At 45.0% G+C, this 25,677-nt stretch overlaps 2 protein-coding genes across 3 annotated transcripts in view; both read right to left on the minus strand.

The window, feature by feature from the left end:
• Window positions 1–25,677, minus strand: part of LOC309555747 (LIM zinc-binding domain-containing Nebulette) — a 328,664-nt gene that overhangs the window by 93,545 nt on the left and 209,442 nt on the right. The window lies entirely within an intron of this gene.
• Window positions 1–25,677, minus strand: part of LOC309555575 (nebulette-like) — a gene marked incomplete at its 5' end in the record, with an annotated part of 100,411 nt that overhangs the window by 64,272 nt on the left and 10,462 nt on the right. The window contains 2 exons of the mRNA XM_082257635.1: window positions 6,661–6,771; window positions 20,763–20,858. Of these exons, the coding sequence (XP_082113761.1) occupies window positions 6,661–6,771; window positions 20,763–20,858 (207 nt within the window). The remainder of the gene's footprint in view (window positions 1–6,660; window positions 6,772–20,762; window positions 20,859–25,677) is intronic.

The following is a 25,677-nucleotide window of genomic DNA, read 5'->3' on the forward strand; positions in this document are numbered from 1 at the left end:
GTAACACAGCTTTGTGTCTTTGAAAACCTCCAGATCATATAGGGCGCACCGATGGGGGGGGGGGGTATTCAAAACTGCCACACTGTCCTGTTGCATGTATTAATGTATAGCTAAACCCAAGAACAGAAATGTAACATATTGGAGCCTACCAAGCCTTAAATTTGGTGGCTACATTCGTTTTCTTGTTTCAGGCTTTTTTTAATTTTTATTGTCATTTGGAGATCCTACTAGTAACACATTCCCTGTGTGAAGAGGTGCAGCGTTGTGCGTCGGCAGTAATTACACAGACTCCAGTTGCAGAGAACAGAACTTGTGTTAATGCAGAATCCAGTAACTCACTCCCAAGTAAAAGCAATGTGTAGCAGAGCAGGTCTCAGATGTGCCAACAGCATCTGTCTTGAGGGGCAGAATGCAGCCTCACTGGACCCAAATGGGGAGGTCTCTAGGTAGGACGGCGTGTCCCTTTCTTTGCCCTACTTGTCAGGAACCTCTCCCTGCCACTAATCACTGTCCCTGTAAGACGAGTGACCTTTTCCTACACTATCCACACGTGAAATGCACGCCAAGCCTGGGAGCCAGTGGCCAATGTTAGAGTCACATGGGGTGGCAGCATCCAATCGGATAGCTTCCCCAGTGACCCTGGAAACTAGGGATCGACCGATTATCGGCAAGGCCGATATATCAAGGGCCGATCTTGACTTTTGCCGATATATCTGTATCGGCCCCGAAACTGGCCGATATTGCCGATATTCCAAATATTGCTCATGTAAGGGTAAAATTATGTGACATAGCATAATTCCATTTACAAATGTTATTGAATATGCCACTCACATATGTACAAATTAAAGATATAAGCAATGAAGTGATGTCATGACTGGCGCCAGATTAAAAAGAAATGACGGCATTCAAAACAGCCAAACTTGGCGTTTTCAATGCTTTTAAGTGCAGAGGAGGGGTTTGGGGTCTTTTAGACCCCCCAGATCCCTCCACAAGAGTACCTGTCATTTAAAAAAAAATAATAATAATTTTTTTAAATGTATGAAAATATCGGCCGATACCGATATGCAATGGCCAAAATATCGGTATTGGTATCGGAAAAGAAAAACCAATATCGGTCGATCACTACTGGAAACCATAGAGGAACCATGTTCCTCTTCACTTCGTCTCCCCTGCAATGCACCTGCAAGTGAGTGCCACCTGCAGTGGAGAAAGTAGCCTGCACCTGCCTTAATCTGTTCCAGTCCTGCCCTATTGTGACTACGCTCATACATACTGTAAAGTGTCTATAGAGAAATGGGGTAGTCCCCCTAAGTGGGTTAGGACCATCGTGTGTTAGGAAGTGTTCTGTATTTCACAGTGAGAACTAGGAACAATAATTACTGATAAGAGTGCAGAAGAGTCAACGTCCACAGGAAGGTATTTGATAACTGGATTTTTGGCAGGATCTATAAGCATTTTTTTAATTGTTCACTTTGTTTATTGGTTTTACAAAGGGAATCTACAACAATTTTCATTTCAAAAGAGATTATAGACATTTCCATGACATAGAAGATTTTACATTTTGTAATGTTTGGAGAATAGTTCACAGAAATAAAAGGTGCATAATGGATGCCATGGGGTTTATTTACTAAAGCTAGAGAGGGCAAAATAAGGGCTCTTTCACAGAGGCGGACTGTTCAGATCCGCCTGTCCGTTTTTTTTGGCGGATCTGAACGGTCCCCCCATGCATCCCTATGTGGCATCGGATGTCAGCGGAGACACGTCCGCTGACATCCGATCCGATCCGTCAAATCTGGACAGATGGAAACCCTATTTTCCATCCATCCAGCGGATCGGATGGGATCGGATGAGAATGATTCCCATCCGATTTCCCCCATAGAGATGCATGGGGAACTGACAGCTGTGTCTCCGCACACAAAGTGGAGACACAGCTGTCATCCTCCTGCTCAGCGGGGGATCGGCTGATCGATCCCCCGCTGAGAAAAACGGACTCTGTCCGATGGACGAAGTGGATGAAAGGGGCCTTAGTCACAATTAGGCAGAGAAACCAATCAGCTTCTAACCTCAGTTTGTTTAATTAATCTTTAGCAATAAAACCTGGAAACTCTTTGGTTTCTGAGCAGAATTGTGACTAATTTTGCCCTCTCTAGCTTTAGTAAAAGAAAAAAACCATATGTTGAACTTGTCATAAGCAGATGGTATGAGTGTATGGGTAAAACGTGGAGTGAGAAGCGGGAGATATAAATCAGCTTATAATAAATGGCAGGGTATCGGCAATGTGGGGGAAGATGCTTGAGTCATTGGGAAGGATTGGGTGGGGAAGTGAATGCCGATGGATGGTTTTGTTGAACCAACATGAGATAAAGAAGAAACATTGGTGGTGAAGCGTGTAGAGCTGGGGCAGGTAAAGGATGGGTATTCCCAACAGACATGCTACCACCTAGAGTACTAGGGGATCTAGGTTCAATTCAACGGGCATTTTTGCATTTATTGAAGAGATATAACAAAATGTTGTTTGTTGTTAGGATTTACATTCACACTACTATACTACACTGACGACCAAGTATCAAAAGGTTCTTTCAAGTACTTCTATAAACCAGAGTTTCTCAACATTTTTTCAGTCAAGGCACCCTTTAAAATTATAGATAATCTCAAGGCATCCATTAAAATTATGGGCACCCCATTCTAAAATGTAATAAACTATTCTAATAGTTTTACATAATGCAGCAACATCCACATGTAGGACACCCAACGTTAGAGGTGATTTTATCTTCCAAAGCAAATACACTTTTGCACACTGGTACTGACTAGTATTCCAATGTTTCTCTTCTCCCTCAATTTCTCTCCATCAGTCAGCTAATGTGACCCCAGTGCTGAGGGAGAAAGACAGAGGAGGGTCAAACAAGGATGCTGTGGAGGAGACAGACATCCTCCTTATCAACCGATGACATCATTGGTTGTAAGGAATACAAGTGTCTAAAAAGTCGTAACGGTGCACAATGAAAATCTGTGGTTTTGTGTAACTTAACCTCCCTGGCGGTAGGATTCTTTCCGATTTTAGGTGCTGAAAGCGGTACAATTATTTTGCATGTAATTCTTAAGAATGAGCAGCCCAAACCAACTATTTACATATGATTTTTTTTACTGTGCGTTCTTCTTTATGACATCTTGGGTATGATAAAATTTGAAACACAAAATCAAAAAATATAATAAATAACTATATGTAAATATCTATATATATATATATATATATATATAGTACGTATACATATGCTTTATATATATATGTATACATATATTATATATATATATATATATATATATATATATAAAGTACAGTAAAACTGCAGGAGAGGGCACTGGGGGGCAAACTAATATCAATTTATTTTATTTTGTAATGAAATCAGTGAGTTTGTGTTTTTTACTTTTCAAATTTGCCGCCGGTTCCACCCCCCTGCCAGCGTCATGTCGCAGGAGATAGAAGCCGGGGCTCACAAGCATCGGGCAAAAGATCTGGCCGCCGTATGCTGAAGGGACACTTCACTGGATCCCAGCGACAAGGTAAGTAACCCTCTACAAGGATCCAGCAATGCTCCCTGGCGGTACCCCGAGTGTGGCTCGGGGTTACCGCTTATGGCAGTGAAATCCCACCCCGAGCCACACTCGGGAATACCGCCAGGGAGGTTAAAGGCAGACTTCATCCACCTGCTAGCTTGTAAACAATTTTTGATACATTTTTAGGCTTTTTGCCAAGGTACCCCTGAAGAGGCCTCAGGCACCCCAGGGTGTCTGGGCACCCTGGTTGAAAAAGGCTGCTATAAACCAACAAATACATTTTAGTTCACCTAAGGAAGTCCTCTACAGAACAAAGCCACCAACCAAAACATTACACTGGACAAACATCCAGGAGTGTTGGATGCCTGTGACCATCACTACTCACTGTGGTTCTATCCTCTGTCCCCTTTATCACTACAGGACACAGTAGTGATAAATGGGCCAATGCATAGAACCATAGCAATGGACACAGGAATACGACAGACCTGGAAGGGTGCCGCATTTGAAAATGATCCTGATGCTCCAAAATGTGACATCTAGACTTCCAAGACATCCAGTCATGAAAGGATTAAAGAAGAGATTCTTTTCTATACACTTATTATTTCTAAAACCTTGATTTAACAGAACAAAAAAAAATCATGCTTTAACCTGACAGCAGACGTAAATCCTAGACACAGCTACAAAATCTTTTCAGGCCTAATTAATGATCTTTCCTCCCCCAAATTATAAAAATCCAAGAAACACTTAAAGTTTAATTTATACACTCTTAAAAATATTATTTTTTTAATGCAGTTTTGAATGGTCACTAGGGGGATTTAGCTTATGACATAAGGCCAGTATTTATTAATCGTGTATAGCCTTTTTTTTTCGGGTGTTGCCTGAGAAACCTGGCAGAAGTACAGCATGCAGCTTTCCGTAACAAAGATTCTTCTGTGGCTGAGAGCCGTGCCACAGTCCGCCAACTGACTCCGCAAGGTGTCTGCCAGTGTTTGTTTTTGCCACTTGAGTTGTTAGCCAACAAGTAAAATAAAAGTCAACATTCCGTAAGCAATACAGACCATATATTTTTTTTTTTTTTTTAAAGCGAACCTATACCCAAAATTATTTTTAAGCTATAGTAACAGTCTTGCTGGAATGAACAAATGGATAATGATGTAACACCCTCCTAGGTAGGTGCTAGGAAAAAGCATCTATTGCTCCTTCTGCTTATCAGGGGAGCCTGATCTATTAGGTTGCCTGTTGCATGTTTCCAGGTTTGATCTGAGGGAGTGTCCCCACTGCATCCAATGAGGGAGCTTGTTGGACAGTGGAGGAAACCCAGCTAGTGACACATTGGCTTTTGTGGGAGTCCCAGTGGGAGGGCATTCTTGCAATGCATCCTGGGGGGACATGTGACAGGGCATCTTTTGCGGGAAGCAGAGTCCCAGGAGGAGGCAGACGGCTGTCTCTCCTCCTGCTGTGTGTGAGGAAGGTGGTCTTAGGCAGTCAGCCTAGTGAACCAGGTGTGAGCTGAGCTGCAGAAGATCCAGTGGAGCTGCTGGCAGAGTCTCTCGGGAAAAACAGTGTCCGTGAGTATCATGGGATTTGCCAAAGGCTCTGTCCAGGAAGGGGGACCACTCCAGTGAAGTCAGGGGATCAAGGAGCTAGCTCACACAGAGAGTGTTACAGTAAAGGAGGTGCCATGTAGAGAACCCCGAAGAATAGGGACAAAGGGGGTGCCAGGAAGGGCCCTGAAGAATGTTCTACAGTACAGTACAGCTTATCTAATACAGTTCATTAGTGTCTTCTTCACTGCAAATGAAAAGGTGAAGCAGCGGCCTTGCCGCACTCAGCTATATTTGGTCGTCCCAGCAAATTGTGCATAGTTTATTCAAGTTGGAGTAACCCACTCATTCCCTTCTCCTATCCAAGTTCTCAATAAAACCACAAAAAAAAAAAACCCTAGACTGTCTCCTGACTGAGCCAAAGCACTTTGAAAATGCTAAACTGTGATGTTGTTGCTATGGGTAACCCAGGGGAATCCGTAATCAGCAGCTCCCAAGGGAAATGTTCTACAATAGTATATAGACTGAAATGCCTTTCCTAGAGAACATGTTGTTCAAGACTCACACCAACACACGTAATTTGACCAAAGCATAGGCATTCTATCATGTGATCTCTTTTGAATATGAGGAACACAGATCAAAGCAAACCCACCCATCCATGTCTCCATGCTTTATTTTGCTAAGAAACCACTTTGAACCCCCCCCCCCCCCTTAACATCTCTAGCCCTGGCCATCTTGAGTAAGGGTAGATGATTCATGTAGTGGTTACATCCTGGAATCCAACTGCCCTTTGCTCAGGCAGGAGGGTGTGCTTAGCTAAGAAAGCCTCTCCTTCACATGAAGGAGAAAAAAAAAGGAAAAAAATGCCCATGAAGATCCCTGGGATGTATGACATCATTTTGGCCTAGGCCAAAAACTAGGAAGCAACTGAAGGAATATAAAAAAAGCTTAGAACAAGTAAATATAATATACCTTTATAGTATATCTATTTAATAATACTAGCAGCATAAGGATTAAAAATAGTTCCGCTTTCAGCAGAGATCATGTGAATAAATTCCTAGGATTTCAAATAAATGGGCAATACATCAAAAAAATATTTTAGCCCTTCTGTTACACTTTATGTATCCACTTCTAGAAGACTGTTAACCTTGCTATAAAGAGACTATGAGTTAGATTCACTAAAGGCAAACAGATTTTTCACTGTGCAAGTAATGTTGGCAATTTGCTCCAGAGCTTAGTAAAAGAGATGAAGCTCTGTTGACTGCCATCATCCAATCATGTGCAAGCAAAAATGCAGTTTTTATTTTCCTTGCACATGATTGGGTATTCTTTACTGAGTGTAATTTTGCCACATTCACTAAGCTGTGGGTAAAATTCCCTTGCAAAGTGCAACTTCCCTTGCAAAGTGAAAAGCCTGATTTCCTTTTCATAGCCACTTTCAATGCCCATTCATTGTATAAGTACATTTTCGGCCAGTTGCACATGGGTGTAAGAATTTACGGTTTATACTCAGGATCTTGTTGACAAAAAGATGCGGAGTAAAATATTTAGTTGACGGTACCTCGCTCTGGAACTGGGATATTTGTTTTGCGAAGACGCTGTCCAATGTTGCTGGCATCTGCATGTACAGGGGGTTGGACAATCCTTTCTTTCCAGCTTCTTTGTATTTCGCCTTGAAGGAACAAAAAAAATTGGTAAATAATACAGATGCTATGAAGATTTAAACTAAAAGTAACAAAAGTAGCTCTAAAGGCTGAAGGGTTTTTTATCTTGATGCATTCTATGCATCAAGGTAAAAACCTTTTGTGTGCAACAGCCCCCCCTAATACTTACCTGAGCTCCATCTCGATTCAGCGATGTGCACTAGTGAATCGGCTCTCCGGGAACTCTGTCTCATCATTGGCTGGAGCCATAGGCTCCTGCTGCTGTCAGTGAGCCAATGAGTAGAGAGGGTGTGGGACCGAACTCCAGCTCTGTGTCTGAATGAACATACAAAGCAGTGGATCAAGAGTGCAAGCTGCTTGCTTTGGAGGCACTTGACAGAAGAGAGGGGCCAGGAGCACCAGTGGGGGGCCCGAGAAAAGGAGGCTTGGGGCTGCTCTGTGCAAAACCACTGCACAGAGCAGGTGAGGTGAGTATGACATGTTTGTTAATTTTATTTTATTTTTTGCCTTTAATATCACTTTAAACAAGCATTAAGGTAGGTACCACATGTATATATATCATAAAAAATTAGACAACCCACTGAACACTACTGTAACGGAACCGCAACCCACACTGTACTTTTGGACTTCCATCAGTATACGGCTTCCTCCCAGTCGTGAACATAGATATCAGATTTTCCAGCTGCCCCCATACAAAGCTAGCTGACAACTTAGCTTGTATTGGAATCTTCTCCTTTATTGAAAAGTTTCACACTCAATTTATGCACACATGAGCACATCCCCCTCCTGATCAAATGACCCCATCAGGTCAGTGGTTGCCTGATTACATTATCATATGCAGATGAAATTGTAAACAGAAATAGAATTAACCTGAACTAATTATCTAGCCATCTGGACATAATACCACCTCATTACAAAAACAATAGGAAGAGCCTGTCTCTGACATTGAAGTTCAATGAACATTAGCATAAGTGTAAACACAGACTCCATTTGAGCCTGGAGCCGCTCTGTGACGTCATTTGACAGCAGGCTAATTCTGGGTCACAGGAAAGCACAAGTTAGGCCCCTTTCACACAAATGTTCAGTCTGGATCCTTCTGTCAGTTTTTCAGACTGAACCATAATTTATTTCAATCTGTAGGCAGACGTAAATGGAACAGCCACTGTCCAGATCTGTTGAAACTAAACGGATGTAAACTGATGCCATTCGTGTACATCCATTCTGTTTATGTCCGTTTTTATGCAAGAAACATATTTTGTTTACACTTTGTCACCTCTGATTGGTCTCTGCAACAACTAAGAAAAAACAGATGCAAAAACAGATGTAGATTGATGAACACTGAACTGAACTGAAGTTCAAACTGATTTGAACTGAAAAATGGATAAGGTCTGTGTAAAGGGGCCTAAATGCACTCCCATGACCCACAAGAGAAGTATGGCTTCTGATTGGGAAGGGGGGTGTCTGTTACTTATCTATGCCAGCACAGACCACTAGAATGGGAGGGAAGGAAGTGAATTTGCATTAAAAAGAAAGATATTTGAAGGCGTTTCCAAATAAAAAATAATTTGAAAATCATACCAAATAGCAGTACAGGACTATAAATAGAAAAAAAAAGTGTGAGACTTTAATTGGGCTTTAAATGACAAAGGCTGAGGGACACCTTCTACTTTTTACATCTGGACACTTAACAATTTATTTTATAGAACTTTGACACACAACTGAAAATGAAGTGCTAAAATGTATAAAGGGCACACAGCCTACCTACTCGGGGGTACAGTTTTTTTCCTTCAGGCTGTAGTGCACCATACAAAGGATCAATGAAATACTAGATTACAGTTATTCACTCTGGAGAAGACGTGCATTAGGGAGGATGTGATTACTTTGAACGAATATATCAAAAGCGATTTCAGTAACTGTAATAATTTTTTTACTGTCCTTCAAAAGGACATGCGGCCATGATTTGAGGTTAAAAGAAAGGAGTTTTAACCTGAGATTGCAGAAGGGGTTCTTTACTGTTAGAGCAGTAAAAAAGTGGACCTCCCCCCCAGGAAGCAGTACTAGCTGCCGGTGTTGACAACTTAAAAGAAACATTTAGATGTCTTCCTTAGGAAGCAGAAAATACAGAGCTATGAGAATTGTTAAGGATAAAAAAATCACACACTCCCGTAGTGGCCCTCCTTAACATGAAACCTACTAATCTGACCTCTAGACAACTCAAATTACTCTTGCAGGTTACCTCTGCAGCCAGAGGCAGCTCTCTAATTAGACAAATTAGGCGGTCGTCTAAGGTCTCGCGGCCACCTAATTTTTCCATACCTTAACATCCCTGATTTGCCGTGACCGTTCGGAAGTTTGATCCATTGACCCGGAGTCCCAGCAAATCAGAGTCCCAGAATGCCCACGGCTTGTACGGGGTGTCTTGGTTACCTCACCCTGCGAGCAACACTTTGTATGGCAGCCGGCATCTCTCCCCAGCTATGTGTGAATAGCGGAACGAACTGAACCCGCCCCCTCCTCCTCCTGTGTTGTTTTCCTGTACATAAGATACATAAGTTTGAGATGCTATGGAGTCCGTGGGTAAAACATTATCTTCCTGCCAATTTTTTTTTTTACAAACAAGGTTGCTCTTTATTGAAGTAAAACAGAGAAAAACAGCATACAGTAAATGTGTAGCCAGTGGCCACCATGAAAACAGACGGGGAGAATCAATCCCAAAACAGCAGTATAGTGAAATAATGCATAAAAAGGCACAGTGGGAGCAAAATACAGTGATACAACAACAAGGTGTGAAGAAACCAAAAAGATCCTTGGGAAATCCAACAGATCATTATGCAATAATACAACCAGTGAAGGGGAGATCAAGTCACATTGTCTACCCATGGCTGCCAAATCTTTTCATATTTGCGGGGGCAATTTCTATTAATGTAGGTAAGTTTATACATGGGGAGGGCCCCGTTAACCAGGGCCTTCCACGCCGGCAGCGTGGGAGGGGAGGGGGAACCCCACCGCAGAATTATCTCCTTCCTGGCATAATACAGTACCAAAGATATCATTAACCTCGAGTATTTAGAGCGCTTGACCTGATCTGGGATGCCCAGAAGCGCCAGCTCCGGGGTACACGTGACATTGAGGTTGAGACGGGTGTTCAGAACGTGAAACACCTCACCCCAGAACTCCGTCACATGCGGGCAGTCCCAGAACATGTGCAGGTAGGAGCCCTCAGCCAGCAGACATTTAGGACAGTCAGCCGAACGCGCAGGGTACATTCTGTGCAGTCTCGAAGGAGTGAAGTAAACTCTATGTAGAAATTTGGTGCATATAAGCTTGTCCCTGGCAGCGATAACCGAGCTCGATCCCTGACCTAGGCAGTCGTCCCAGTCCTCCCTATCCAAGTTAGGTATATCCGCAGACCAACGCTGCCACAGGCGCTCCAGGGCCGGAGAGGCCTCAACAAGTAGGGTGGCATACAGGGCAGATAACGGTTTGGGGAGCTCGGCCTGCGCTAGGACATCCTCCAGGCGGTCAGTCTGGAGAACTGGAGTGGTCGGGAACTGGGCGCGAATCGCATGGCGCAGTTGAAGGTAGCGGAACCCTATCCAACGGGGGAGGTCAAAGGAGCCACGCAAGTCCGGAAGCGTGCGCAGCTCACCAACTGGCATAATATCTTTCAGCCTGCCAATTCCGCGATCAGCCCAAACCTGCGGATCTGGAAGCGTCCGCAGATGAGGGAAGGACGGATTGCCCCACAAAGGCTGGTAGGGGGACCAAGTATTAGGTTGGAGAAACCGCGCTTGAGCCACTGTTCAAACCCTGAGGGTAGTCCTAGTTGGTAGAGGGAGAGACGGATACGCTCTCACAGCCCGGTAGGGCAGATTGCCGAGACCCACTAGGGAGCCCAGGCAAGCAGCCTCCAGGCACGTCGCCGCATTCGACAGAGAGCCCTCAAACCACCAATGGACGGTGACCAGGACAGCCGCCCAAAAGTAAAACTTAAAATGGGGAAGGGCCAAGCCACCCGACGACACTGGTAGCTGCAATGTAGACCGCGCCAACCTGGGATGCGATCCAGCCCATAAAAAGGAGCCGACACAAGTATCTAAGTCACGAAAAAAGCTGACTGGGATCCACACCGGGGATTGGCGGAATACATACAGGAATTTTGGCAAAAAAATCATCTTAATGATATTAATACGGCCCAGCAGGTTCAAGGGCAGGGATCCCCAGCCCGCGCAGCGCTCGCGAAGACGGTCCAATATAGGGTTAACGTTGCGGGAGAGGTAGTCACCGCTGTTTTTGGTAATCCGGATCCCCAGGTATTTTTAATTCGTCTACCCACACCAAGGGAGAAGGGGCCGCCCGGGCCCTCGCATCCGAATCGAGGGGAAACAACACCGATTTGGACCAATTTATACGTTTCCCCGAAAACCTGCCGAATGATTCAAAAATGGCCAGGGCAGCCTGCAGTCTGATCCACATGCACAAGGTCCTCAATGACCGAAGTCAAACTAATGGCCAAGACCTTGGCTAGAAGCTTGGCATCGGCGTTCAGCAGGGATATAGGGCGGTACGAGGAGCAGTCCTCCGGGTCCTTACCAGGTTTGAGGATGAGCACTATGAGGGCCTCAGAGAAGGAGTCCGGCAAGGCACCCAGGTCTGTAAATTTAGCCAAAAGGTCCACCAGGCGAGGCGCCAGGGGCTCCTGGAATGTAGAATAAAATTCCACTGGGATACCATCTGGGCCTGGAGCCTTGCCAGGCTGCATCCTCGACAAGGCCGTCTGGACCTCCTCCAAGGTAATTGGCCTATCCAAGCGTACCCTAGTCTCCTCATCCAATTCCGGGAGGGAGACACCAGCCAGGTAACTCTCCAGGTCTTCCTCATCATAGTTCACCCTAGAGGTGTACAGAGCTTGATAAAATTCACAGAAACAATCATTGATGTCTGTGACATCAGACACCATGTCGCCAGAGGAGGACCGGATCCGACCAATATGCGTGACAGGAGTCTGTTCCCTCGACAGCCAGGCCAACAGACGGCCATTTTTGTCCCCATGTTCAAAAATACATTGAGCCGTCGAGAGAAGGGACTTCTCCGTGGCAGCAGCCCTGCACACCGAGAGCTCCCGCAACGCACGCTGGAAGGATGCATAATGGGCCGCATCAGGGGACGCTACATAAGACTCTTCCGCCGAGCGGAGTGACGCCTCCAACTGCTCCAGAGACTGCACAGAATTCCTGCGGGCTGCCGCAATACGGGTAATATACACTCCTCTCAGCCAGGCCTTAAAGGCATCCCATAGGACCAGTGGGTCAGGGTGCTCGATATTGCGTGACCAAAAAATGGACAATTCAGTCGGCATAGCGTCAAGAATAGAGGGCTCCATTATCCAATATCTAGATAGCCGCCACCCGCCACTCGGCCTCCCATCAGACAATCGGAGAGAAGGCAATAAGGGAGCATGGTCAGAGATGCCCCGGGGCAAAATAGAGGCAGCGGTGACCATTTTAACCACCTCCATAGAGGCCGACGCTAAGTCTATACGGGAGAAAGTCAGATGAGAGGCAGAGTGACACGTAAACGCCCGATCCGACGGGTGTAAGCTCCACCAGACATCCACCAGAGAAAAGGTGGACATCCAACGGGCCAAGGCGTCAGACCAGACCGAGGGAGGGTGGAGACGATCCAGATCCGGAGTGGGAGACATATTAAAATCACCCAACAATAGTACATTGACCACATCAAACGAGACAATCAATTGCATAAGAGTGTAGAGGAAGGCATGGTCAACCGGAGGAGGCAAGTAAAGACCCACCAGCAGAAAGGGCACGGAATGTATGGTAGCATGTAACAGCACATATCTCCTGGCCGGGTCATTCCGAACCTCCAGCAGCTGAAAAGGCAGTGAGCGATGCACGAGGATACTAACCCCCCTGGCGTAGCATGAATACGTGGAGTGATAATGGGAGCCCACCCAGGCCTGCCTAAGACCCCAAGTACGAGATCCCAGCAGGTGGGTTTCCTGTAGAACACAAATGCGCGGAGCATATCTGCGCAGAAAGGTAAAGACCAAGGAGCGTTTAACCGCAGAATTCATACCCCGCACATTCCAGGAAAGCACATCAACCTTCACCATAACCAACCAAGGGGACCATCAATGCAGGATAGGCACACATCACCACTCCACCGGAAGCCGGGGGGGGCCAGGCCACCCGTCCACCGTCCAGACCCCCTCAAGGGTCGCACATAGGACCGTAGCCACACCAGTTAGATTATAAAGAGCAACCAGAAAACCAAAACCTTGTACAAATAAACCCCTGAGCTCGCAGAGTAACCCAAAGCGAACATTAGAAATCACAGTGTGCGAGTCAGAACAAAACAACCCACGGTTCCCCCCACCCCCCACCCCACCAGACCCCAAAACAAGGGCAGGCATGGATCCCCTAACCCCCCACAACAGTCAAGTCAGAAAGGTGACGTGAAACCAAGGACCAACGGGCACTCGGGTAAGGCAACGATATAAGGCACAACCGGTACCAGTCAAGTGCAGCTGCGTGGTGCAGCCGAGAGCGATACACACCGGAGCCGAGCATGCAATTCAAAGGAGCTCAAGCCAGCCAGACAGCTGACAAAGGGTGCATACATCCATCCGGGGGCGACCAGGCGTAAGGCCGCAATCCAACAAGGGTGATGTAAGTTACCGCCAGCATGGCAGCCAGGGCACAGGAGAGTCAGGGAGGGAGGAAATACACAAGCCAGCGGCAACATAAGGGTGGGTGAAACATCGCCGGGCAACGAACAGCACAGGGAATACCCACTCAGCCACGGGGGTAAGTTGCTCCAGCCAGTCCGATGCATCTCTAGGATCTGTGAAAAAACGGGTGGATTCCCCATCGATCACCCGGAGTTTAGCCGGGAACAACATATTGTACTTGATGCCCCGGGACCGGAGCGCAGCCTTGACTGCATCAAAAGAGCGACGCTGTTTCTGTGTCTCCATGGTGTAGTCCGGGAATATCATGAGCTTGGCGTTCTGGTAGGACAGCGACCCCGCCGCCCGAGCCGCCCGCAGGGTCTCATCCCGGTCTCTGAAGTTCAAGAGTCGAAGGATCATACTGCGAGGCGGAGAGCCTTCCGGGCCCGGGCGAGGAGGGACCCGGTGGGACCCACGGTGTAGTGCTGGGAGTAGCGGGCCGCAGGCAGCACCGACCGGAGCAGCTCCTCCATGAACAGCGTCGGGTCCCTACCTTCCGCTCCCTCCGGGAGTCCCACTATCCGGAGGTTATTGCGCCGGTTGCGATTCTCTGCGTCCTCGGCACGGAACTCCAATGCCCTCACCTTGGAATGCAAGACCCGCAGGGAGGCCGTGTGTTCAGCCAGCGTGTCCTCCACAGGGCCAACGCGCTGTTCCACCTCCGTGAGTCGGGACCGGATCTTGTTGAAGTCCTGCCGCATCAGACAGACATCCATCTGCACCGCCTCGATTTTCGTGGTGAGTGCCGTCTGGCAGGCCACTATTGCCGCCATGACCTCCGGGATGCCAGGCAGCGGGACCTCGGCAGCAGGTTGTTGCTCCATCTGAGAGGCCATATTGCAGGAAGGGCGAGGCGGCTGCGGCCTAGTCTGCGTGGGAGCGGGCGCCCCAGGGGATTGCACCGTCTGCGGAAAATGGAGCTTCTTCGCCCGCTGTGGTCGGGCAGATGACTGGCTGGGCATGCAGAGGACTGAAATCGGCCAAGGTAAGTGAGAAAGGCAATCACGGATTACAAGCAGGATAAATCGCTCTCGGAGCTCTCAGCAGGCACGTCTGCTCAGGTCGCCATCTTGGACACGCCCCCTTCCTGCCAATTTTGATGAATCCCTGCCACTATCTGATTAGCCTTCTGACCTACACACTTCCCATTCTTCTTCTCTCCGACTGATTTCTGGGGTTCCCCCACCAACACCCCCCCCAACCCTCTTTTCGTCTCCCCTTCCCTCTGGACCCCTCTTACCCCCCTCTGCCATCTTACTTTCTCTCCTCTTTTTCCTCCTCCTTTACATACTGACTACTACTTTTTTATTGATCACCCAACTACAGACACTTTGGACTTTCTTCCACCTACCACTGCATATTTCTAATAACTTTATAGCTTATATCCCCTAACTTTTGCACAGTGACTTTCATGTTGACTACAGTAGACCACTTTGTCTGTTGTATAAAAGGAATTTTGCCTTTGCCTCCCTTAACCTCTGTCCTGAAATATATGTTATCACAATAATGCTATTTTGCATTTACTCCTTCCTCCTGCCGTCTGTCTATTCTGTATGCATATGTCAGGTAACGGCAGCGTACTGATGTGATATTAAGCTATCCCCCAACCTCTTTTAAACATGGTTTGCATGGTTTTTTCGTAGTCTTACTTTTTCAAACGGTCAACTGTTGTTCTCTAGTTCTTTTGTAATGTGTTTTAATACACCCTAGTATGTGTTATTGCCTTGTTATGCTGAAACACTTTTGTCTCCTTTCAACAAAAATATGGAACATGAAAAAAAAATCACACGCACATATGAACTGGAACGGACCTGAACTGGGTGCTCCTGTGTCTTTTTTTCAACCTCATATAAACTGTTACCCACTCCTTTGGTTAAAAAGCCAAAACTTTTTTGTTCAATAGATTTTTTTAGTTTTGTGAAGTTTTCAAAAAGAACACATACAAGTAGATTAAACTTAAGTAGGTGGCAATAGTAGAAAGAACATTACCATCTGAAAGCACTGTTACAACTCAATACATGGCATAAGGTCACATTTCATTTAATAGAGCGAAAGGAACAAGGAATGTTCTGTGAAGCAGTGTAGGTCCAAATGGGCCACCTATGGTGTACTGTATAGGAAGAATGACCTAATTTTACACTCAAGGTGCGTGAAGCAGTGCTGGGGGGAAAAACAAATGTATTTTGGCAGAGAAGAAAGGAGACGAAAGGGAAATAAAAAAGGGGTGAAGAAGTAAAAGGATTGGGGATAGGAAGGGACACAAAGGGAGGAGGGAGGGATGATAGGGACAATGAAAAAAGAGATGAAGCCCAGGTAGGAAGGAGATTCCTGACTGGGAATGGACAATGGAGGCATAGGCATAGGACAATATTCCACCCTATTCCCCCTGTCATATTTGGGGAGCACAGGGTTGAAGTAGGTTCATAGGGGTTAATTTACTAAGGGAAAATAGACTGTGCTCTTTACAAAGTGCAGCTGCTGTCTGCAAGTGCAGTTGCTTCAGAGCTTAGTAAATGAGGTAAAGCTTTGCTTTGCAAAGAATACCCAATCATGTGCAAGGAAAACTAGAAAAAAACAGCATTTTTGCTTGCACGTGATTGGATGATGGAAGTCAGCAAAGCTTCTGCTCATTTACTTAACCCTGGAGCAACTGCATTTGCAGGGTGCAACTGCACTTTGCAAAGTGCACAGTCTATTTGCCTTAAGTAAATCAACCCTATAATATCAGAAAGTCTCTACTGATCTATCCATGTCCATATTCTCATAAATTTGTTCATGGAATCATTCCGTTGTGCTGTAAGTTTCTAAAAAAAACTACTGTGTGCAACATTAAATTTGTGAAAAGCCAGCAAGTACCTGCCAACTTTTTCTTTTTCGTGGTAAATGAGCAGGAAAGCTTTATTAACCGTTTCAGGTTTTAGACTTTAGATTCGATTTAGTCTGCATCCTCACTAGGAATCCTCTTCTATTTGTCCAGGTGACCATTGGGACTTAAAGAGGGAGAAAATCCTACATTTTTAGTTGTCACCGGAACACGAATATGGCATAAATCTTCCAATGGGGACAATTTGTAAGGTGACAACTATTTAAGGAAAATTCCCTTCACTTTGGAGATATTCCCACTGTTCCTGACATGTCAATGGGACAGAAAATAAAGTGGTACACAGATAGCAAAAAAAAAAAACCCGACCGGGGTTTTTAGGCCTTCTTTGCTCTATCCAAAACTTATAGTGTGAGGTGCTTCAAATAATACAAATTCATTTTCCACCTATCTCTCCTTATTGAGCACAAGCAGCTCTAATGAACTCCTGTCAAGTGATCACAAGCAACATGTAATCATCAAACCCTTAATTTGTTGTATAATGGCAAGGCAGATGAATCTGACATGGTACATTAAATGAGAGTGTGACTATCCAACATCAAGAAAATGAAATCAAAGCCTTGTTCATTCACGACTTGTTTTTCTGGTATATTGGATATAAATGCCACAATACACAAAACTCTTGTCTCACCGTTAAGGCGGAAATCTGCAAAGCACTAGGTCTATCTAGGTAATATTTTTGCCACTTAATCATGTTTTCTTGGACACCATGACTGCATGATAAAGGCACATCTCTGTACAGTTGCTTCATCTTGTCTCTGTATTCAAAAAATAGCACAAAGTGGTTGATTTACTAACACTAAAGAGTGCAAAATCTGGTGCAGCTCTGCAAAGAAAGCAATCAGATTCCAGGTTTTAGGGCCGGTTCACATTTGTGCGTTTGCGGAGATCGCATATAATTCGGAGCGCACTGCTCCTAAATTACATGCAATCTCATGTGCCGTGCAAATTTCAGCCATACACTTTGTATGGCTGAATTCGCACCGCATCTGCAATAAGCTTGCACATGAGGCTTTTTTTTAGCCACAGCAGAATCAGATCGCATAGTGGTTCACACTAGTGCAATCCGATTCTGTGCGAACTTGCAGATCGCACTGCGATATGCGATCGCAACTGGGGGTGTCGTTAACTTTTAATTGACACCCCCTGCGTATCGCATATGGCAGTGTGAACTGCCAGAGGTGCGGATGTGATGCGGGATCACGCTGCATATTCGCAGCGTTCCCGCATCGCACAAATGTGAACCGGGACTTATTGTCAAAGCTTAATTGAACTAGCTGAATTTATAAGCTGATTGACCACCATGCACAGCTGCACCAGATTTTGCACTCTACAGTTTTAGTAAACCAACCCCACAGCAGCATTTTTTACAGCTTCATAGGTTTTGTATTTCCTTTTAGGAAACCTATAAGACTGGGAAACCTTAGACTAAAGACCAAACACAACCAACTAACCCTCTTTCATGCAATGCCAGAAGGTCCTGTGGCACCCATGGCAAAATCCACCCAGACCCAGGGAGCTAAAAAGAATCAAGCTTGCACCTGTGGCCTGTGATTGTCTGGGACAGCACAGAAATGACAGTCAATAGAGTTACTGAAGGCAAATAGTCTGTTCTCCTTGCAAGGGAATTTCCCCTTAGCTTAGTAAATGAGGCGAAGCTCTGCTAACTTCCATTATCCAATCATGTAAATTTTCTCCACAATTACTAAGCTAAGGGAAAATTCTCTCGCAAAGTGAACAGCTTACTTGCCTTTAGTAAATCAACCCCAAAGTATCAAAATTGCTTATTTTTTTTAAATCTTCCTATACATAACAGCAATAAGGATTAACATGTCAAAACAGAAGAAAACAGAATAACAGATGAAAGGTTTCCTATTACCATCATTTATGAGAAAATAACAAAAAAACATGTTCTCTCTAAGTTTCACATTGCTGTCATCAATCAGAGTTTACTAAGTAATATAATGATTCCCGCCTACCATCATCAGGCCTTAAAAATCAATTACTCTACTCTGCAAGAGATGTTGTTAAAATCCTAAACACATCGATGCCATTACTGAAACTACCTGCAGTTGTTCGGCATAAATCAGAATTATATACCGCTCATATGGTTACTATTGTCCGGTGTGTGTGTGGCCTATACTACATTTTCTAAGTTGCTTCAGTGAACAGCTGACCCTAAAATATATGTCAACAGCATCAACTTTTTTATTAGAACCAATATATAACTCTTTCTTAAGGCACAGCTGCATCTGCTCTGCAAATTCTGCTTTTTATTGATTTGATCGTATAATGAAATATAAACCCCTTAGTAACACAAGGCATCTTAGTGACAAACAAAAAGTACATTGCCTTTATGGAAAGAATCACGCATGCAAGGAGTTACAAATGTCTTCTTTATTTGGGGCACGAATAAGGATATTATACTCGAGAACATATTGAAATCGATATTTTATAAGGTGGAAAATTAGCAGAAAAGAATACAAGTACACATATGTGCAGCTGTGAGGATTTTGTTTGTCATTCCCCTGTATCACCAAGCCACAATTAACTGATTTATTGGGCGCATATACGTGCCTCCATGCAATCACTTAAATGGACCTGTCAACTTACTTCTGAAAGAACCAATAAATTTAAGGTTGAACTCTGGGGAACTAAAGAGACTAAGCTTGCAGTGATATTAGACCTTTTATAATAGCCATGTAGTCTTTTGAAATTGATGGAGCACAGATTGTGGGGAGACTAGAAATTGACAGCTATGAACAAGGAAGCGATCTGAGCTGATCACTTCTGGGTTCATACCACCCAGAGGAGATGGATCAGTGATTGGATGTTCGTTTATCTCCTGTCATGATGACTGCATTAAACAGAGAGGGACCACATGGAATGTTACATGGGGCCCCTTTAACTGGTTGTGCTTTTTTGCAGTTCTGTCTAGCAACTTTTCATTGGTTATGATGGCTCAGCTTTTAACTAATGAGCTAGCATCCTCAAATCTCCACCTGCTTAACTGTCATTTACATAAATTGAGCTACTGACTGTTATATCATTCTGGAGGAGCAGAAGAAAAGGAAGGACTTCTGCATCGCCAGAAAGCTTCCCTCCTTCCCTTCCCGGTTGCTTGGTTATGTCACGCGGGAGGGGTAATCATCGTCTAGCCTTATGCTTGATGGATAAATTAGGGTCTTTTTATGGTTCTTTTTATTTGGTATTTTTTATTGGCCTGAGCTGGCTAGCTAGGTCATTGCTTATGTTGTTTAATTATTTAATACATTTTTATGGTTGATAATTTATTTGGCTAGCCACTTTATAAATCATCATGGCCTTTTGGCCACTTTGAAACAAATTTACAGTGTCTGTGTCTTATTTATTTGTGATAATTTTTGTTAATGCACATCTTATGTACGATCCCATAATGCTCCTTATCCTGATACCGATCCAGCAGGCTTAGAGTATTAAATCAATGGCACTGGAACCTTAGGATATTGGTATGTGAAGCTAAAGTGCCAGAAAATTATTGTATCAATAGTATGCAGACAGTGTCCCTGCATCGAGGAACTACCATGAAGACCCTGGGATGAACAGACAACAATTAAATCTGAAATCCAAATGCCACATTGGAATGTTGAAGTCCAAAGTAAGAATAGTTACTTCAAAAAGTTACAAACCAGCTGCTGACATTTACCAAATTCCTTTTTTTGGCAACATACCATATTTACAGTATAAACCACTGACAATACAAACAGATCACACAATTCCATAGGCCCTGATGAAGGGGGCAGTGTGTTGCCCCCCCCCCCCCAAAAAAAACATGCTGGCTCTTGTACCCAAATTATTTTTGGAATAAAACCTTACTTTGGACTCTAACATTTTAGTGTGACCCACTCAGGTAAGCCTGAGATACATGGAAATCAGGGATGGGGGCAGCATGTAAAAGTAATTAGGTGATTCTAGTGTGACCCACCCACGTTAGCCTGAGATACATGGGGGGCAGCATGTAAAAGTGACTTGGTGGCTACTAGAAAACTGACAGCTCCCTGTGAAAATGTAAACAAACTCACGTGGAAGGCAGCATAAAGGATTAGAGCATGTGAACAAGCAAATAAGGATATCAAATCCCTTTACCCTTTATTGTCCTGGTCTACTATGGTCATCAAAACAGAGTAAATATACGAAGTAGGGACACAGACAGCAATCAAAACTGGTCTAACTATTTTCTTTTCCATCCAAAAGACAACCAAAAAATTTTTTGGCTTCACATACACTTTAATTACTGACACAAATACCAGAGCTTTTACCCAATGCTGAATGCAGGAGGTTAACCTGAAGGGCAAGCATTCATACAAATAACGAGAGCTTTATCTTACCTCTGAGATGAAGTCTGTTACAGCTTTCAGTTTTGCTGTGTCAGGGACAAACTCACTCTTGCCCTTGGATTTTTTATATTGCTCTTTATAACTTATCTGTAAAATAAAAGACACAGTCATTTTTCTTGTTAAATAGTTTTTATTAAGATTATTTCAAATAGTAACAAACAGGGAAAGGAAATCATAATAATAACAGAGGAAAGCAAACTCATAAAACATTGATATTATGGCCAGTAGTACATAGGTGCAGTTATGCAATCTAACTTCATGCCCATGAAGATAAGCCTTTACAGCATTAAGCAATCCAAATATACGAATAGCATTAATACTTATAAGATGGGGTCGCTAATGGCTGTTCTCTAATCGGGCCATCCCCAACCCCCCTGAACACCCCAAATGGGTACACACTGTGTCCAGTTGGGGGGGTAGACCCTGCGACAGCTAAACATCCGCAGACCACCATATATTAGACTGCCATGTACATAGTTCTACAACATGTTATTTGTGACACTAACAGAGGATATATGAAAGGTAAAGTAAAGGGAATACTCTTTGGTGGTAAATCAAAGCAGGCTAATTGGGCTTGAGACCAGGAGTGGCATTAGGATGCTTTAACCAGTGAATCCATAAGACACAGTAATTTTTAGTAGAGTGCCTGAAATATGGCACAACTGTGGTAAAGACTTTTTTAAAGACCAACTCAACCAAAAAATGATACAATATATGGCCAAATGTTTATGAACATATGACCATCATACTTTTATGAGCATGTTGGACATCCCATTCCAAAATCATGGGCATTTATATGGAGTTGGCCCTCATTCTGTGGCAATAAGGGCCTCCATACTTTCTTTAAAGCTTTCCACAACATTTTGGAGTGTCTGTAGGGATTTATCCCCAGTCAGTCTGAAGAGCATTTGTGAGGTCAGTAACGGATGTTGGACAACTTGACCTTGATCACAGTTTGTGTTTAAATTCATCCCAAAGTTATTAAGTAGGACTGAGGTCAGGGCTCTGTAAAAGACACTTGAGTTCCTTCCCACCACTTGTCAACCTACATTTTTATGAGGAAAGTTTTCTACACTGGGGAACAGTTATGCTGGAACAGGAAAGAGCCTTTCCTAAACAGTTACCACAATAGTGGAAGTGCACAATTGTCAATGTAGCCACTCTACCTTAATCAGGAGAGTATATTAAACTTGGTATCGCCTCGCTGTAACCTGCTAGGGCTTAATTTAGAAATAGTGCTGCTTTCTTTACTTCCAGTCATATTGCTTGTTCCTGCCTGCTATCAGGCAGTGTCTCTGATAATATAGATTGAAGAGGCAATGGGTTTGGACCCTGAAGATTTTGTGTAATTCTCTGGCTAACCACTAGGAGTTTTGTTATTAGTGCTGCATGCTGGGGAAAGATATAAATATTTGGGTTAACCTTGAGTCCCCGTTCACATTAGGTCGCTCCGACTTAGGGGGCGACCTGTGAAGTCGCGTGCAGCGTGACTTCGGCACGACTTGCACGGACTTCACATAATGGAAGTCAATGCAAGTCGCCTCCAGGTCGCCCAGTACAGGACCCTTTTTCTAAGTCAGAGCGACTTGTGTCGCTCCTATCAGAACGGCTCCTGTACTACACAGTGGAAGCGACGGTGCACGACTTGTCAGGCTGACCAAGTCGCCTGACAAGTCGTACCAGTATGAATGGACACTTAGAAATATAATGTTTACATCCAGGCTTAGGACTGGGTTGGAGCGGTATCAGTTAGGCCTGCTTCCATGGGGGGGGGGGGGGGGCTACATGTGTTTGAAGGTCAAGCCTGGGTCATATTCTGAAGCTGTCCTGCCTGGATTGGCGAAAGCTATGCTCAAGCTGGAGTACCAGGGAAAAGGATCTTTGCCAGAGTAGGCGTCCTAGATAGGGGTCAGCAGCTTGAGCCTCTCAGAGGACTGGTAACTTGCTTGGAGAATGGATAGAGCCCTCTTCTCTTCAGCCAAGGTACTGCTAAATTACAGAAATGCCAGAGTAGGCTTAAAGGCACATATTCTAAAAAGCTGGAAGTGGAGATTACAGTCTGTGCAGATCTGTGCTCAGGATATTTGAAGGCCTAAACCCTCTCTCCTTTTGATCAAAGTGATTGGTTCCAAACATTCTCTACTATTCACCGTTAATACTCAAATGCTAGTTCAAACTGTCTCTGGGGGCCCCTAATATGCATGTGGGGGTCAGGGGGGTGCTACATCTAAGATGTCTTTGTATGGTTAAACATTAACAGTGCCCTTCACTGGAAACTCCTGAACATAATCCTTTAGTGGGGTGTCAACATACTCTTTGCCATATAGCATATTGTTTAGGTTTGAGTGGGAATTTTGACCCGCTGGCTTTCTTTTTGTCCCAGCGTATTTCTATAGAAAGCACCATTTCAATGTACACTGTCAATGTCATATGTAACATTTTCAAGGCCAAACCAAATCTCACATCTTAGACAGTACATAGAGATCTGAATAACAATTGTTCTATGCCTATTGATTCATTATGTTTCCAGTAACTGGCCTGAATGAGGTCCGCAGCAAGCAAAGTCAGAACTCTTTATCTACATACAATATAAGGTCTACAGCACTGAGGATCAGCATGACAGACTAGTAGTAAGTCCTTTCAGAAAAAAAGCTTAGCAATTATAGCATTTCATTTCTCCCATGGCAGGTTTTCTTGCACAGTCATAGTGCCATTTGGAGTATGAACTTTATATTCCCTGTTAGATAGCTATGAATCAGGCAACTAGTAAATAGCAAGCTCAGCTGTCAGTATAGGTTTCCTTAGCCTCGTCACTTCTTTAATCTGTAGATTAACGTTCCTTCAGTGGTGGCCGGTGCGTTGGGGGTGCAGGGGCGCCGCCCCCCCCTATCAATGCGTCCGGACCCCCAATCTGCATGCGGGGCGCCGGACGCATGGAGCTCAATGGGTTTTTTTTTTTCTATCACCTGATTAGAGCCAGAGGCTCTAATAGGCTTCAGCAAAGGGTGGACCCGGGGCGCATAGCAGTGCGCCCCGAGCCCACCCATTGTGTGACAATAGTGAATGAAAATTCGCTATTGTCACACGGACCCTCCTCCTAGCCAATCAGGAAGCGGGTCCTAGACCCGCTTCCTGATTGGCCGAAAGGCAAACCCCATGGCATTGGCCGAGGAGGAGGCGGGAGGACTCGAGGAGACGCCAGGGGACTAAGGAGGGGCCGCCGCCACTGCAGGTATGTGCACTGGTCTCGGGGGGAGGGGGGGCATGCTGGTCACTCTGGTCACTCTGCATTGAAGGGGGCACACTGGTCTCTCTCTGAAATGAAGGGGGCACACTGATCTCTCTCTGCATTAAAAGTGGCACACTGATCTCTCTCTGCATTAAAGGGGGGCACACTGATCTCTCTGCATTGAAAGGGACACACTGATCTCTCTGCATTGAAGGGGGCACACTGATCTCTCTGCATTGAATGGGGGCACACTGGTCTCTCTGCATTGAAAGGGGGCAAGCTGGTCACTCTCCATTGAAAGGGGGCACACTGGTCGTTCTGCATTGAAAGGGGGCAAGCTGGTCTGTCTGTATTGAAAGGGGGCACGCTGGTTATTCTGCATTGAATGGGGGCACGCTGGTCTGTCTGCATTGAATAGGGGCACGCTGGTCACTCTGCATTAAAAAGGGGCACGCTGGTCATTCTGCATTGAATGGGGGTGCGCTGGTCATTCTGCATTAAATGGGGGCACGCTGGTCATTCTGCATTGAATGAGGGCACGCAGGTCTGTCTGCATTGAATAGGGGCAAGCTGGTCTGTCTGCATTGAAAGGGGGCACGCTGGTCATTCTGCATTGAATGGGGGCATGCTGGTCTGTCTGCATTGAATAGGGGCAAGCTGGTCTGTCTGCATTGAAAGGGGGCACACTGGTCACTCTGCTTTGAAAGGGGGCACGCTGGTCATTCTGCTTTGAATGGGGGCACGCTGGTCATTCTGCATTGAATAGGGGCAAGCTGGTCTGTCTGCTTTGAGTAGGGGCAAGCTGGTCTGTCTGCATTGAAAGGGGGCACCGCTGGTCACTCTGCATTGAAAGAGGGCACGCTGGTCTGTCTGCATTGAAAGGGGGCACACTATACCTTGATTACTGAAGGCCCCTTTCACACTTTTGTGACCTCAAAGTCACGCAATTTTTTACAGCGTTTTTTGCCGCAAAGCAATGCCTAATAAATTTTTCTGTTTGCGTCCCCCCCCAAATATTTTGAGCACCAGCCGCCACTGCGTTCCTTTGCACAATGTACAGAGCTATCATCTATATTAGGGCGACCAGATGGCCCCAGTTTCTGGGGACAATCGGCAATTTTACAGGCCTATCCCTAGTGAAAAAAATATCCCAGATTTTGTTCCCAGTTAGGAGGTGTCCCTGATTTCTTTTCAACTATAATAATGGCATCTGCAGCCTGAGCTGTTGCAGGGTAATCCCCCTTAGTAACATTTCTGTAATTGGCCTGAAGGAAGAGGAGGGAGGGGATGGGTGCATCTGCACCCCGCTGTGTTACATGGTCTTCCCAGTCCTTTCCTTATCCGCTTGTACAGACTTCGTTGTGGGAGGTAAGGATATGGATAATTTGCCGCTTTCCCTTGCTTGACATGGTGACCTGCAGAGCACACCTGGGCCTGCACTCTTGACCAAGACCATAGTAGGCTCAGGTGTTATTGAACCATACACTTTTAAACCCCTCCCACTGTTTGGTCACACCCAACATTTGTTTGGTGCACTTTACATGCTGTTAATAACCCCTGCTTTGCCCCTGTACTACCCCCAATAAAAGTAAATGTGGACAGTAGGGTGTCCCTTTACTTAATTTTGAAAATCCGGTTACTGCAACCTATATTCCATTTGGGAATCAGCAGCGTGTG

The sequence above is a fragment of the Pelophylax lessonae genome, assembly GCF_965119305.1.
Source record: "Pelophylax lessonae genome assembly, chromosome: 5".
NCBI lineage: Eukaryota > Metazoa > Chordata > Amphibia > Anura > Ranidae > Pelophylax > Pelophylax lessonae.